Source organism: Grus americana, chromosome 2, assembly GCF_028858705.1.
Source record: "Grus americana isolate bGruAme1 chromosome 2, bGruAme1.mat, whole genome shotgun sequence".
Lineage (NCBI taxonomy): Eukaryota > Metazoa > Chordata > Aves > Gruiformes > Gruidae > Grus > Grus americana.
The window spans coordinates 96,049,288-96,061,769 of NC_072853.1; the positions used below are offsets into that span (position 1 = coordinate 96,049,288).

Genomic DNA, 12,482 nt, shown 5'->3' on the forward strand with positions numbered 1-12,482 from the left:
TCTAGCCCAGGGAGGTGGCTAGAGTTCTTCCAGAAATAATTAGACAAAAAAAGTATCTTTGCTTTTTTTATTTCTTTCTGTAAGCTTGGTGTCATAAGCAGCTGAACTGTTATTGCTGTGACTTTCCAAGCATTATTCAGCCTCAAGCCGAGGCCAGCATGGAAAGTTTCATCCTCAGCAATGAGGCTGGTTTAAATTGCTCACAACTGAAAACAAAGTTAAGCAATATTAATAAAAAGAACCACAGTATTCCTGCTCTAACACATGTTGGACCAATATCTGAATGAGGAAAATCTAGCTTAACAAAAACAATAATGACTAGCCAACACTGAAATGAAACTATGGGTTGCTCTAACGAAAGCCTGAATATAAACATGAAAGTTTGAATCCATCACCTTGTGGTCCAGACTGTTCCACCTTCTCTGAGACACCATTCTTTTCAGCAATGCTTGAATACGTGAGAAGTTCAGGAGGGAGATAAAGGTGCATATCATACTTATTTTGCTTATCTGAATCCTGTGGTAGTTTAATTATCTATTAAGGGAAGAAAAACAACAACAACGAAGAAAAACCCCAAAAACCCATCACACATCAAACATGAATGTAAGCAGTTCAGTATTCTACAAAGCCAGAACATACTTCTTTGTACACTATTTGTGAACCCTAGCAGTCCAAGATGATGCTATGAGGATTTTAGGAAGCTCTTGTTTCTCAGTTCTCCATTTACTACAATTTTCTCTCATGTCAGTTTCCAATGTACATCTTCCCCATGCTTACAGACTAAAGCAGACATCCCAGTAAATGAGGGTGACTCACAATCAAAATTCAGAATCATCTGTGAAAATATAGATTCCCTGGATCATTAAATCATCCCAGTTTATATATTGAATTGAAAGCCTAATTTTGCAGCTTTGGGGTCTTCCCCCATTTCAACCAATTTTGACTCTTCTGTTATTTTTTTACCATAGCTCTACTAATGTTTCTGACTGTCTCTTTCCTAGAATACCTTAGGTATATTTTTGGTAGAAATTCTTATATCTCTACATGATTCTGAGGTTATTTTCACTTTCTTTTACTCTTGGTAGATCCAAAACAGGAAATTGCCTGAAAACCATCAGTACAAGAAAATTAATAGCTACACTTTCTATTAAGTAAACTCACATGTTAAAATTAAGATGCTTTCAGAATTTACCTCTTTTAGTAAGTGTTTTTTCCTAAGCCAGCTGTGACTATAAGAGAGGAATAGGTTTGAGGTCTTGTTAAGATTCTGAACGAGGGAACATATCTTAGTGACAATAACACCCTTAATTTTCAAGTCCAGAAACAAAGCTTCCACTGAAGAGGAGTTCTTAGTTCAGGCCCATTTTCATCAAAGATATTAAAAAGTTGCATCTGAATTATGTCCAAAAACTATGCAAAAGTAAGGTTCCTACCACAACAGAGCCTTGCTCACTAGCTGGGTATCCCAGATATACAAATGCAACAATATTGTAAACAACATTATTTTATTTTGTAGTCATGTAAAAGCACCTCTGAGATTCACTAAAACTGCAGAGCAAATTAACACGTACTGGTGGCAGGCTCAAACTCAGAATTTCAACTCTTAAGCCAATTTTTGCATCCAATTACTCATCACCCCAAACAATATTTTGATGTTTAAAATAATACTAAAATTTGGCTGTAAAAACCTCACCAATTTCACATAAAAGTTTGAGATGCATGTGATTTTCATTTTCTTTATATGCCTACTGAGTAGGTTGCTAAACTGGTTTTTGGAAAGATGGTATTGATTTTAAGGCTGACAGAAGGAAAGTGGAATCTTTTCTGAGGAACAGTGACTAAACCAACAGGCCTAATTTTTTAAAATACAAACCTGAAAGTAGAGATTGCATAACCAATGATCCAAGTCTTGAGAAATAAAATTTTCAATTTTTTTGAATCTGTCAACTTTGGAGTCGTAATGGCCTCTGAGGAAGGGACATTTAAACTTTCCCTCCAAAGTATTAAAATTGTTGTCACACAAGGGAAAAGCTCCCCATCCCACTTCTCGATCAATCCAAGTACAGGTCCCACGAAGAAGGAAGAGTTCAAAGAGGAGGACCATACCTGGCTTCACAGCTTTTCTAGGTGGCAGAACCTAGCAAAGGAGAAAAGAGAAGATTTATGAGCTATAAAAACATCACAAGGGAACCAGCTTTATTTATCATATAAAGCTCTCCAGACTTCATACCTTTGAACCAATTTTGCATGCTAAAGCAATTAACAACTATTCTCTTTCCACTAAATCATGTATTTGAACAGTTTGCCATTCCGACAGAAAACGCTGTGCTTTTTTTTCATGCTAGTTTTGTGATTTCTTTTTGTTTCCCTTGGCTTTCTGAAAGCGTTTGTTTTCTGTTTTATTTACCGGTGGTGGAAAAACATTACCACTAGAAAACTTTAAGACAGAGTAACAAACTAACTTGGGAATCTGAGGTGTCCATCCCTGTGAGGGCCTACTGAGACTCACCGCTGGGTTCTTCCTGCAGCAGCTTTGGAGAGTTCATCCAAATAACCAGTGAGAACACTTGCAGGCTTTCTCCTCACTGAGTCATAAACTCTTCTCCACCCAGTTCTGGGAATAATATTGGTACACAATAGCTTTCCTCCTTCAAATTAAAGCAGGGAGACTCTTCTTGCAAAGTATGTGAACCTCAGGGTAGGGTCAAAAAAAGATTTTGAGGTAGTAAACTCTCTGCATACCAAAGGGGCAAATAATGTTTACACTTTTCATAAGATAGCTAGAGATATTCTTCTGAGCAGCTTGGAGCTGTGGAAGGGGGTTACTAATGCCTTAGGGCCCTGGAGCAATTGCGTTCCCATGGCAAAGACTTGAAAATCAAGGGTGAAGAAACACCCTGAAGTAATGAATTTATGTAAATCTCTCTGTAAGGTTTGCTGTGTGAAGCAATGCAAGGTCATGGAGGAGAAGGTAGAGAAGGAAGCAGGGCAAAGACAAAGAAAAAGAAATCTGATCCTATGCCACAATTTTAACTGTTTTCTTTAATTAATGTTGGGGTTGACCCAGGTCCTGCTGAACAGCTCTAATATATTCAAAAGGGAAAAACAATAAAAAAAAAACCATATACAAAATCTAGAACATAGAAGGTGACTACCATCATACCCTGGCTAACAGCTCTGAAGGGTAGTCACCAGGGAACAAGGGGAACAAGTAAGTCAGCTACACCTCTCACACATCAAATCACCTGCTTCACCACTGCTCCTACACATTCTCCTGGATTATAGAGAACTGGGACTGCCTAATCTCTTAAACTATCTTGGATGCTTCTCAAATAGACACGTTGTTCTGTTGTTTGAATGTTTTCCACCTTGTATTCTTCCCGTTTCAGACCTCAAAGTTCGTAGCAGCAAACACCTTGATACATTTGCCTTGCAGAGACTTCTGCTCAACCTTACCTTGCCTTCCAGCCAAGGGAGAGAGAGAGGAGCCTTTTCTCCTTCTCTCTCCCTGTGAATTGACATGTACTTGTAGAAGGCCACAATACTCAAGGCTGTTATCTGACTCTGAGTGTCCTGTAGGATATACCTTCAGTACTTTCTGAAACTCACAATAAGACTTCCAAATAGAAGGCATCCATGCAAACTGATCACCTGCTACTAAAAGCCTAAAATGCAAAAGTCATCTTAAATTAGCAGGGATTTCCTCAATCAGACGACATTGTGCAGCTGACAACCAGCCACAAATCTTTACTGCTTCAAATATTTCTGCACACAAGTACACACCTCAATACAGCTTTTTCTTGACTGATATTTTTAAATACAAGCATCACTTTTTTATATTCCTGATTGAACAGTAGACAAGTCAGGTACAGTCTTTTTCTGAAATAGCTAAGGGATTTACCCATACCAATAACTGCTATGGTAGGAAATGATACATGTTCATAGTTGTGCTGCATTCTATAATTTTTTGAAGAGGTGAATATAAATTATTACTTTAATAATATGCCTTCCCATTTCAAGTTATATATTGTGATTAGATAATAGCAAGAGAGAGGAAGTCATTTAAGGAAATCTTTTAAAACTATAAATATTGTCATTATTATGTAGGTGTACTTTATATTAATTATGTAAATATATTCTAAGACTTAGTGTAGGCTTAAAATGAAACAGAAGCATCTGTTGAAAAATGCCATAACCCTGTGGCAGCTGCTATTAAACCATTAACAGTATCAGGTTTCATTTAAACCAGATTTACCATTTTCTATAACAGCCCGTGGGAAAGCTAAAAACATTAGGCACAAATTACTGACAAAAGAGATCCTTAATCAAGCCATACATTTCATTTGGCTAGCTGGGTGCTAGATAGTAACCTCTGTGCTACAAATTAAAGGTAGTGGTTACAAGACTATGATCAAAGACAATTACCTGCATTATTGAACAATCCCAAAGCATAAGCAGCTGAAACCACTGCCGTATCACAACATCCCTTTCGGTTTCTCCCTTGTTTCCCAGACTTACTCTTTTCTTTAGAATAACTTCACAGTACACTGTCTTCTGCCAGCCTGCCTACAAACAGACAGCAGTCAAGCAGTCACGATTCTCCTTACACCAACTATTTAAAAATTATTTTTTTTGTTTCCTGCTCACAGTTATTCTTCAATTGCTATAAGCTCTGATCTTGCACCTAGATTGCAAACTCACTCTTTGGGACTGGAAGCAGCCCTTTGCTGGATGTTTAAGCCATGGCACAATCCAGACACACAATGACAAAACACGTAGTAAAAAAAATAAGGATTTTGTCACACACCTGCATGCTACAAAGGCTGAGGCTGTAAGATTCATTCTGGGAGTCCTCACGCATGAACACTGGGTGTCTGACCCAGGCGGAACAATGTCACACATCTCAGCATACATGGTCAAATAAAACATACCTACCAAGTAAGAGATTTCTTTCTGTTGAATCCATACAAACATCCCGGCCCAGTCGCTGCGTGTTACTGTATGCCGGCGTGCCAAGCATTCACGCAGGCACCCGTGGGCTTTCATTTCCATCCCAATGGCCACTGGGAGCGTGATTTATACAGGGGAACCGCTGTTTAGGAAGGGACGGCCAGGCTGAAGCAGGAGAGTTTCAAAAATGAGGCAGATCCCCTCATCAGCCCCACACCAAACCTATTCCCATCGCCACAGAGATCGCACATCTCCGTCACGGCCCACTGTCCCTCAGCCGTAGGGCCAGACAGCCCTGGCAGGGAGCTCGGTGTGGTGCCGCCTGCCCTTCATGAGCCTCCTCCCAGGCGGCGAGCCTGAGAGCAGGGGTTTGGGGCACGGCCAGCATGGATGCACAAAGGTAGTCGGGCACGTAGCTCCGACTGAAATCCACGGTCCTGGGGTGTCTGCATGCCTCTGTGGGCTTGGGCCATCACGCTCAGGCACAGGGCAGGGAGTGGCTCAGGTGGTTCAGAGGTGAAGGGGAATCAGTAACTGCTCGCTCGCTCTCATCGGAGACGTAGGGCCCTGGGAGCAAACGGGAAAGGATGCTTTCTGGAGCTGTGGGAGAAGGTGCATCCACAAAGACCACTGTCTGGCTCAGGGCAGTGCCTGGGCACAGGCAGCTCAAACTGACCAGTTTGTTTTGATGGGCTGCTTTGTCTCTGAAGGGGGGGGGGGGGGGGGAGAAAAAGTGGGGGAAAAAGGGGGGAAAAAATAAAAAAAAAGAAAAAAAAAAGGCAGCTATATTTTCCCTGCTCGTGGCAACCTCTTTCGAGGCACCATTTGGTAAGTTAGTCCACAAGCTTGCACCAACACTGTTGATGCTCAAAGAAAGCATATTACATAAATATAGTTTTCAGAGTTTTAATTGGTCTACTCTCTAACACCTTAGTGCACTGTTTCTCCTTGCTCAGGTAAAATTTCCATTGAGTCTGTGAGGTATAATAGCCTTTTACAGTGCTATGAAAACACCCAGCGCCCACTTTTTACTGGTGTCATTTCTTTTGCAAAGAGAGATGCAGCAGAGAATAAATAATGCTTGCGTGTGCCTGCACAGGCACAAGTAATTCTTCTTAGTCTGCAGTTAACAGTGTTGCATTTAATTGAATTAAATCATAGCGAACTAAAATTATCTCGTGCCACTCTTTCTGAATTCAACTGTTTTATATCAGTTTTATTGTAATATATCTTACTTCCCCATATGCCACCATAATTTCAGCAAAGAAATCGTTTACTCTAGAGAGAGAATGAATTCTATTTGAATATTTCAATAAACAGATCCAGTGTGAGGATTTTGGGGGTTTTGTCTGACTTACTCTTGGGCTTTAACCTTGTCAGAGAAGAAATAAACCTTTGCTTCTCTCCTCTGCACCTTCAAGCGCTTCCAATTTAGAAAAAAAGGATAAAAATTACATTACTTAATTCACATAACACAAAAATTTGACCACTAAACACGTACAACTCAAATGGATTGAAGTGAATTAGAATATGCAAAGGCAATTCAATGTTACTTATTATATAGAAGAATCTTGCAGAACACCATATAAATTAATGGCTCATCATTTCTGATTATGAAAACTGCAGCAAACGAACCTCAGTGGTGTAAAACACGGGTAGGAAACCTTTTAAATAGGAAGCCGTTCCCATCAAACTATTTCATTAACAAATAAAAAATTACTTCACTATGTAAAACGAACAGTGCTAGAGATAAGGCTGTTACTGCCAAAATAAGGTGGCGCTTTCATGACCAGATTTCAAGCCCTCCCTGTTTACCTGCAAGGCCACCATACAGGCAGAGGGAAGGGCATTCTTTGGAAGTGTTTATGTAACTTTGAAATTTATAAAAGGCCAGAGGGGAGGGAATAGAAACATGAACTGAGGTAAAAATAAAATATCATGTTATTAGGGTTTTCCAAAAGTCCCATCTATCATCAGAATGTCCTGGAGTAGCTGGAAAGTTACTTCCCCAGCTTTCCATCGCTGCCTGTCTGTGAACAGATATCTGAATACAAAATAACACACAAATCAAAGGAGTACTGTGCAGTGCACTATCATTCATTTCCCCATGGGGTTTTTTTTTTTCCTATTTTTCTGAAAAAGAGAAAAGACCTTTCAAGCCTGACATAGGTCAAGCAACTCCCTGACTCCTCTCCCTGCAGCTTGCAGATTTTCTTAAACCTTTATGCAGTACCACCACCTTTCCTGTGACCCAGCATCCCATCTTCCCTGATCGTGGGGGAGTACGGGTGTGACATGGTCGTAGCATGGCGCAGCACACGAGCTCGATACTGTGGATGAGCCGCACGGAGCGCAGGGCAGCAGCGTCTGCAAGCAGGCAATTTATTCACCACTCTCGGTCCCGCAACAGTGGCAGCGAGCAGGATTTCTCATGACACGTTGTGCCAAAGCACCCCAGCACCTTTCCTAGAGCTGTGCCGAGTGCCCTGATGGAAACACCTCCTTGCCTCTCACCTACCAAAGCAGCAATGATTCCCCACCGCGTCCCTTTCCTCTAGGAGAGAGAACTCAGGCCGTAGTTAACTCCAGCAGCATCGCATGCGGCACGACTACCTTACACCAGAGGACCAGAATCTGGCCTTTTATCTTCCCAAATACAGGGGAATAATGTTTGCATTCTGTGAGCTTTAGCCTCTGCATCTGTTGCTAATTGTCCTGGCACATCTGCAGCTAATTCTTTTCTGTTCTTTGACCAGCAGGGAGTAGTAATGTATGGTACAGCCAGCTCTAGCCTCCCTGAGCATTTCTGGTGATATACCGCTGGCCTGGGCGGATTCTGACCTCATCTTACGAGGGGAGAAATTGTCTTTGTAAGAGGAAGGCAGGAACCCCAATTCCTTCTCCTGCCACTCCCATCTCATTTATTCCTGAGATTGATTCCAGCATGAGTTTCCTGGGATAACATAGGCCACCGACATGAAACAGCAGAGTTTATTTCTTTTGTGTCAAGAGGACACGTACTTTGCTTAGAAACCACTTGGAGCCAAGGAGTCTCATGAAGACGTGGCTCGTCCGGCACGCAGGGCTGAGTCACACAGCAGTGCCGCTCTGCCTGCCCCGGGCTCTGGTGCAGAAGCAGGCAGCTCTCCGCTCCTTTTTGCTCCACCAGCTGCTCCGTCTCAGGTCTCTTCCCTGATGCTGTTCTGGATTCCCCATCATGCCTCACGTAGTACAGTAGCATCCCCTTCCTCTTCAAGCTTCCGTCCAGCCGTGGACACAGCAACGCTTCCTTCACCAGGGAAGCTGTGCCAACGCAGAGTTCACGCTCCCGCAGTATTTCCTGGATGGTCCAGACCTGGTCAGGCTCTGCTCTCTTTCCGGGTGCTCAGCTATCACCCCTCCAGCAAAGAAACAGGAAAACCAACTCCTGATAACAAATCCCCTTTTCCTTGTGTGCTCTGCTTAAAAATTGCATGTTTAAACACGATCACTTTTTTTTTTTTCTTTTGTGGCATAAAGTACTCTTCCCATTTCTGTAGTACAGCTTTGCAACTAACCTGCTCATCCCAAGTTCACAGATAACTATTTAAACCACAAAATGCTTCAAACCCAGATATTTTAAGAAAAAAAAAGTGTCTTCTGAGGATGTTTTGCTGGCTCCCATAACTTGTAGATATGGACCAAAACACGGCTTAAGCCCCTTTTCACAGTTCCGGGCTGTCAGCTCTGGTGAGTCATAGAATTGCTCCATTTTTCCACTCACAGCATTTTTTTAGTTGGGGCGGGCATTTACTTTGTCCTCTGTTGTTTGGATTTTACTTGGAGCTAAGGATACAGGCAGGGGCTGCTGCATTCTGCCTTCCCTCTGATCTAGCCCAGATAATATATGACTTTTGTACAACAGATATACTTTCCCCAACGTACCTGGATGTGTACAGACATAATTTGCCATTAGGTAGGGAATAGGTTATGGAGTGGTCCAAGATAAAAAGTCTGTCCCTAGACACTCCTGATTTTTAACATATGTCTGCTAGATTTTCCAACGCAGACCACATACCTTACCCTAGTTAGATATGATGCATTATAATGTAGGTCACATTTCTGAGGTCTTTGGGCAGTATGCATTGGTCTAAGCTGAAAGAGCACGCACGGTACAGTCCAGTGGGTATTTTCAAGAACTCCACCACCACCAAAACCAAAACCTGAGATAAGCAGTAACCTTTTGCATATGTAAAGCAATTGCATAATGCTAAATACGGTAGATACAGTAGATTCTAATATGCAATGGCTTTGTAATGTCAACACACCAGACTTAATGAATGCCTTCAAGCCTTCACACAGTGCTGGAAATGGAGCTTTCCATGTTGGGAAAGTCCATCTATGGGCAGCAAAGGTCTCCAGAGAAATGGCCTTTCCGCAGTTCATGGACGGAACAGGATCTGTGCACAGCACTGGGGCAAAGGAGGTCCCTGTGTCACTTTCTGCTGAGACCAGAGCAAGGAGAAAGACTCACGGCCGTCTGGGGAGAAGAGCACTGTTGAAGGGCTATCGGCCAGCCCGAGCAGCATGGGTGTAAGCAGCACCCAGTCCGAGGGCTGCTGGCAACACGCCGCAGAGGTCTGTCACCAGGGTGGCACAGGGGTGTGACACAGCTGGAACAGACTCACTCTGAAAACGTGTGTTTGGAGGAGCTGTTGTATAAAGACATTTAACAAATAGCAACTGAAGACTAAAATCCCAAACAAACTCAGATAAACAGAGGCAATAATAAGTATATGTTCCTATGTGGTGGGTTGACCCTGGCTGGAGGCCAGGTGCCCACCAAAGCTGCTCTATCGCTCCTCCTCCTAAGCTGGACAGGGGAGAGAAAATGTGACAAAAGGCTCGTGGGTCGAGATAAGGACAGGGAGAGATCATTGAGCAATTACTGTCACAGGCAAAACAGACTTAACTTAGAAAAAATTCATCTAACTTATTACCAACCAAATCAGAGTAATGAGATATAAAAACCAAATCTTAAAACACCTGCCCCCACCCCTCCCTTCTTGCTGGGCTCAACTTCACTCCCGATTTCTCTACCTCCTCCCCATCAGTGGTGCAGGGACACAGGGAATGGGGGTTGTGGTCAGTTCATCACATGTTGTCTCTGCTGCTCCTTCCTCCTCAGGAGGAGGAATCCTCACACTGTTCCCCTGCTCCAGCACGGGGTCCCTCCCACGGGAGACAGTCCTCCATGAACTTCTCCAACCTGAGTCCTTCCCATGGCTGCAGTTCTTCATGAACTGCTCCAGCGTGGGTCCCTTCCACGGGTCCACAGGTCCTGCCAGGAGCCTGCTCCAGCATGGGATCCCCATGGGGTCACAGCCTCCTTTGGGTGCATCCACCTGCTCTGGTGTGGGGTCCTCCATGGGCTGTGGGTGGATATCTGCTCCACCATGGACCTCCATGGGCTGCAGGGGCACAGCCTGCCTCACCATGGTCTTCTGTAGGGGTGGCCAGGAAATCTCTGCTCCAGCACCTGGAGCACCTCCTCCCCTCCTTATTCACTGACCTTGGTGTCTGCAAAGTTTTCTCTCACATCTTCTCACTCCTCTCTCTGACTGCAAAAACTGCTGCTCCCATTTTTTTTTCCTTCTGAAATATGTTATCCCAGAGATGCTACCTCCATGGCTGATGGGCTCGGCCTTGGCCAGGGGCGGATCCATCTTGGAGCCGGCTGGCATTGGCTCTATCAGACACAGGGGAAGCTTCTAGCAGCTTCTCGCAGAAGCCACCCCTGTAGCCCCCTCGCTATCAAAACCTTGATGTGCAAACCCAAAACATTCTGTTGTGTGGAAAAAAAAAAAATCTATCAAACCTGTAGTCTTAAAATAAATACAAGCATCAGTCTAAGCTTAGTTCTTGCATTTACCAAAAGGTTCACGTAGCACCTTATCATCCCAACTACAAATAATTGCATCCAGAGAAAATTTAAGTGGCTCTCATTTTGAAAGTCCTCTGGCACTGCCAAGGCATTATTACTTCCTATCTTTTTTCATAGTGTATCAAACTCTTATGTTATGTCCTATAAAGTGTCCTAGAGCTAAATGTTCTTCATCTGTGCCAGTGTTTTGCTCAAGAATAAAATAATGGGGGGGGGGGAGGAGGTTTGTGCTCTACTTTTCCTAATGATACCTTCTTTTGTAATTACTAAAAGCATCACAGTCCTTAGACAGCTGCTGACATACAGAAAATAAGGTCCTTGAAACTGTTTGTTTCATCATATTTTAAGAATTAATACCTTAGGTCATGTTAATCAGTTTCTGATATATGTAGTTTTCAAAATTCACTTCAGGGAAGAAAATGCTGGAAATGACTAATAACAACAAAGATATGAACTTTATTCATTATATATTTAACTCTGAATGTGAACATTACCAAAGTACTTTGCCATCTTAAGTATTTAGGAAGCCTTAAATAAAAAATAAATCCACCTCATTCTGCGAAATAGAACATCCTCTTTTTCCAAGCAAAAGAGTTCAAATTTATTAATTTTGTAGCTATATTTTAAAATGAGTGTCAGTCTCTGCTAGATGACTGCATGATAAGTGTCCTGAAACTTCAGGAAAGGCACTAAATTTTTCACAGCATTTGTGTTTCATTTTCAATGTAATAAAAATATGGTGCCCTTTTAATAATGAATAATAGATCTCCTGGTATGATTTACATGCGTGGATTAAATGTCATGTTTGAAAAGTTGCTGTTTTATTCATATTGAATTTCCCTCAAGTAAAACAAAATGGTACCCAGCTACTGTTATAATATTGCTAGTACCTTGCCACACTGATACATAAATATTAACTGGTTGATATACTCTTTAAAAATCTACAGATCTGTGAGCTGTTGTCAGCAACTGTGGCTTTATATGCATATGAACTGATTTAGTGCTATCCCAATTTCCAGGTATGTCGGGGAAAACGCATAGCACCAGTGCTCACGTATGTCTGGAGCTCACTTTTTTTTTTTCTTTGATGAAGTGCCAATTTTGGAAGGCTGGCACAGAATAAGGACCGAGGCAGAACGGATGCAGTGGGACCAGAGTTAAAAAGCAGCTTGGGGAGCCCAACAGTGACTCGATTGTCCCTGCTTCTCCTCAGCAGCGCTGGACTGACATCCCAGGTGACTGGATGGTTTTTTAAACGTCACTTCCAGGCAGACTCGTTAGCTTACAGTGCTCTTTGCTATAGCTGAAAATTTCCTGTCTGAACTTCCCCTTCTGAACAAAAATTCACTTCCTAATAGTCAACATTTTTTCTGGAAAAGTATTCCAGAAATGTTTAAAATTTACTGCAAATACTTGAAATAGGAACATCTTTCTTAAAGGTCCCTTCTCTTAGTAGGTGAAACTAGTGACGTACAACAAAATGTTTTGGTTTGATAATTGAAGTTATAGCTGAAAAAATTTAAAAAAAAAAAAAAAAAGAGAAACATTTTAGCCACACTCCAATTTTTAATCCATTGAAGCCAATGAATATTTTGACTCTGAAAAGTGA

The 12,482-nt window shown here is 42.2% G+C and overlaps 1 protein-coding gene across 1 annotated transcript in view; it reads right to left on the reverse strand.

Moving 5' to 3' along the window:
- The window catches only part of LOC129202383 (uncharacterized), a 140,310-nt gene that overhangs the window by 61,335 nt on the left and 66,493 nt on the right, over window positions 1-12,482 (reverse strand). Inside the window, exons 11-12 of the mRNA XM_054815042.1 lie at window positions 1,874-2,137; window positions 396-534 (exon numbers count right to left, since the gene is read on the reverse strand). Of these exons, the coding sequence (XP_054671017.1) occupies window positions 396-534; window positions 1,874-2,137 (403 nt within the window). The remainder of the gene's footprint in view (window positions 1-395; window positions 535-1,873; window positions 2,138-12,482) is intronic.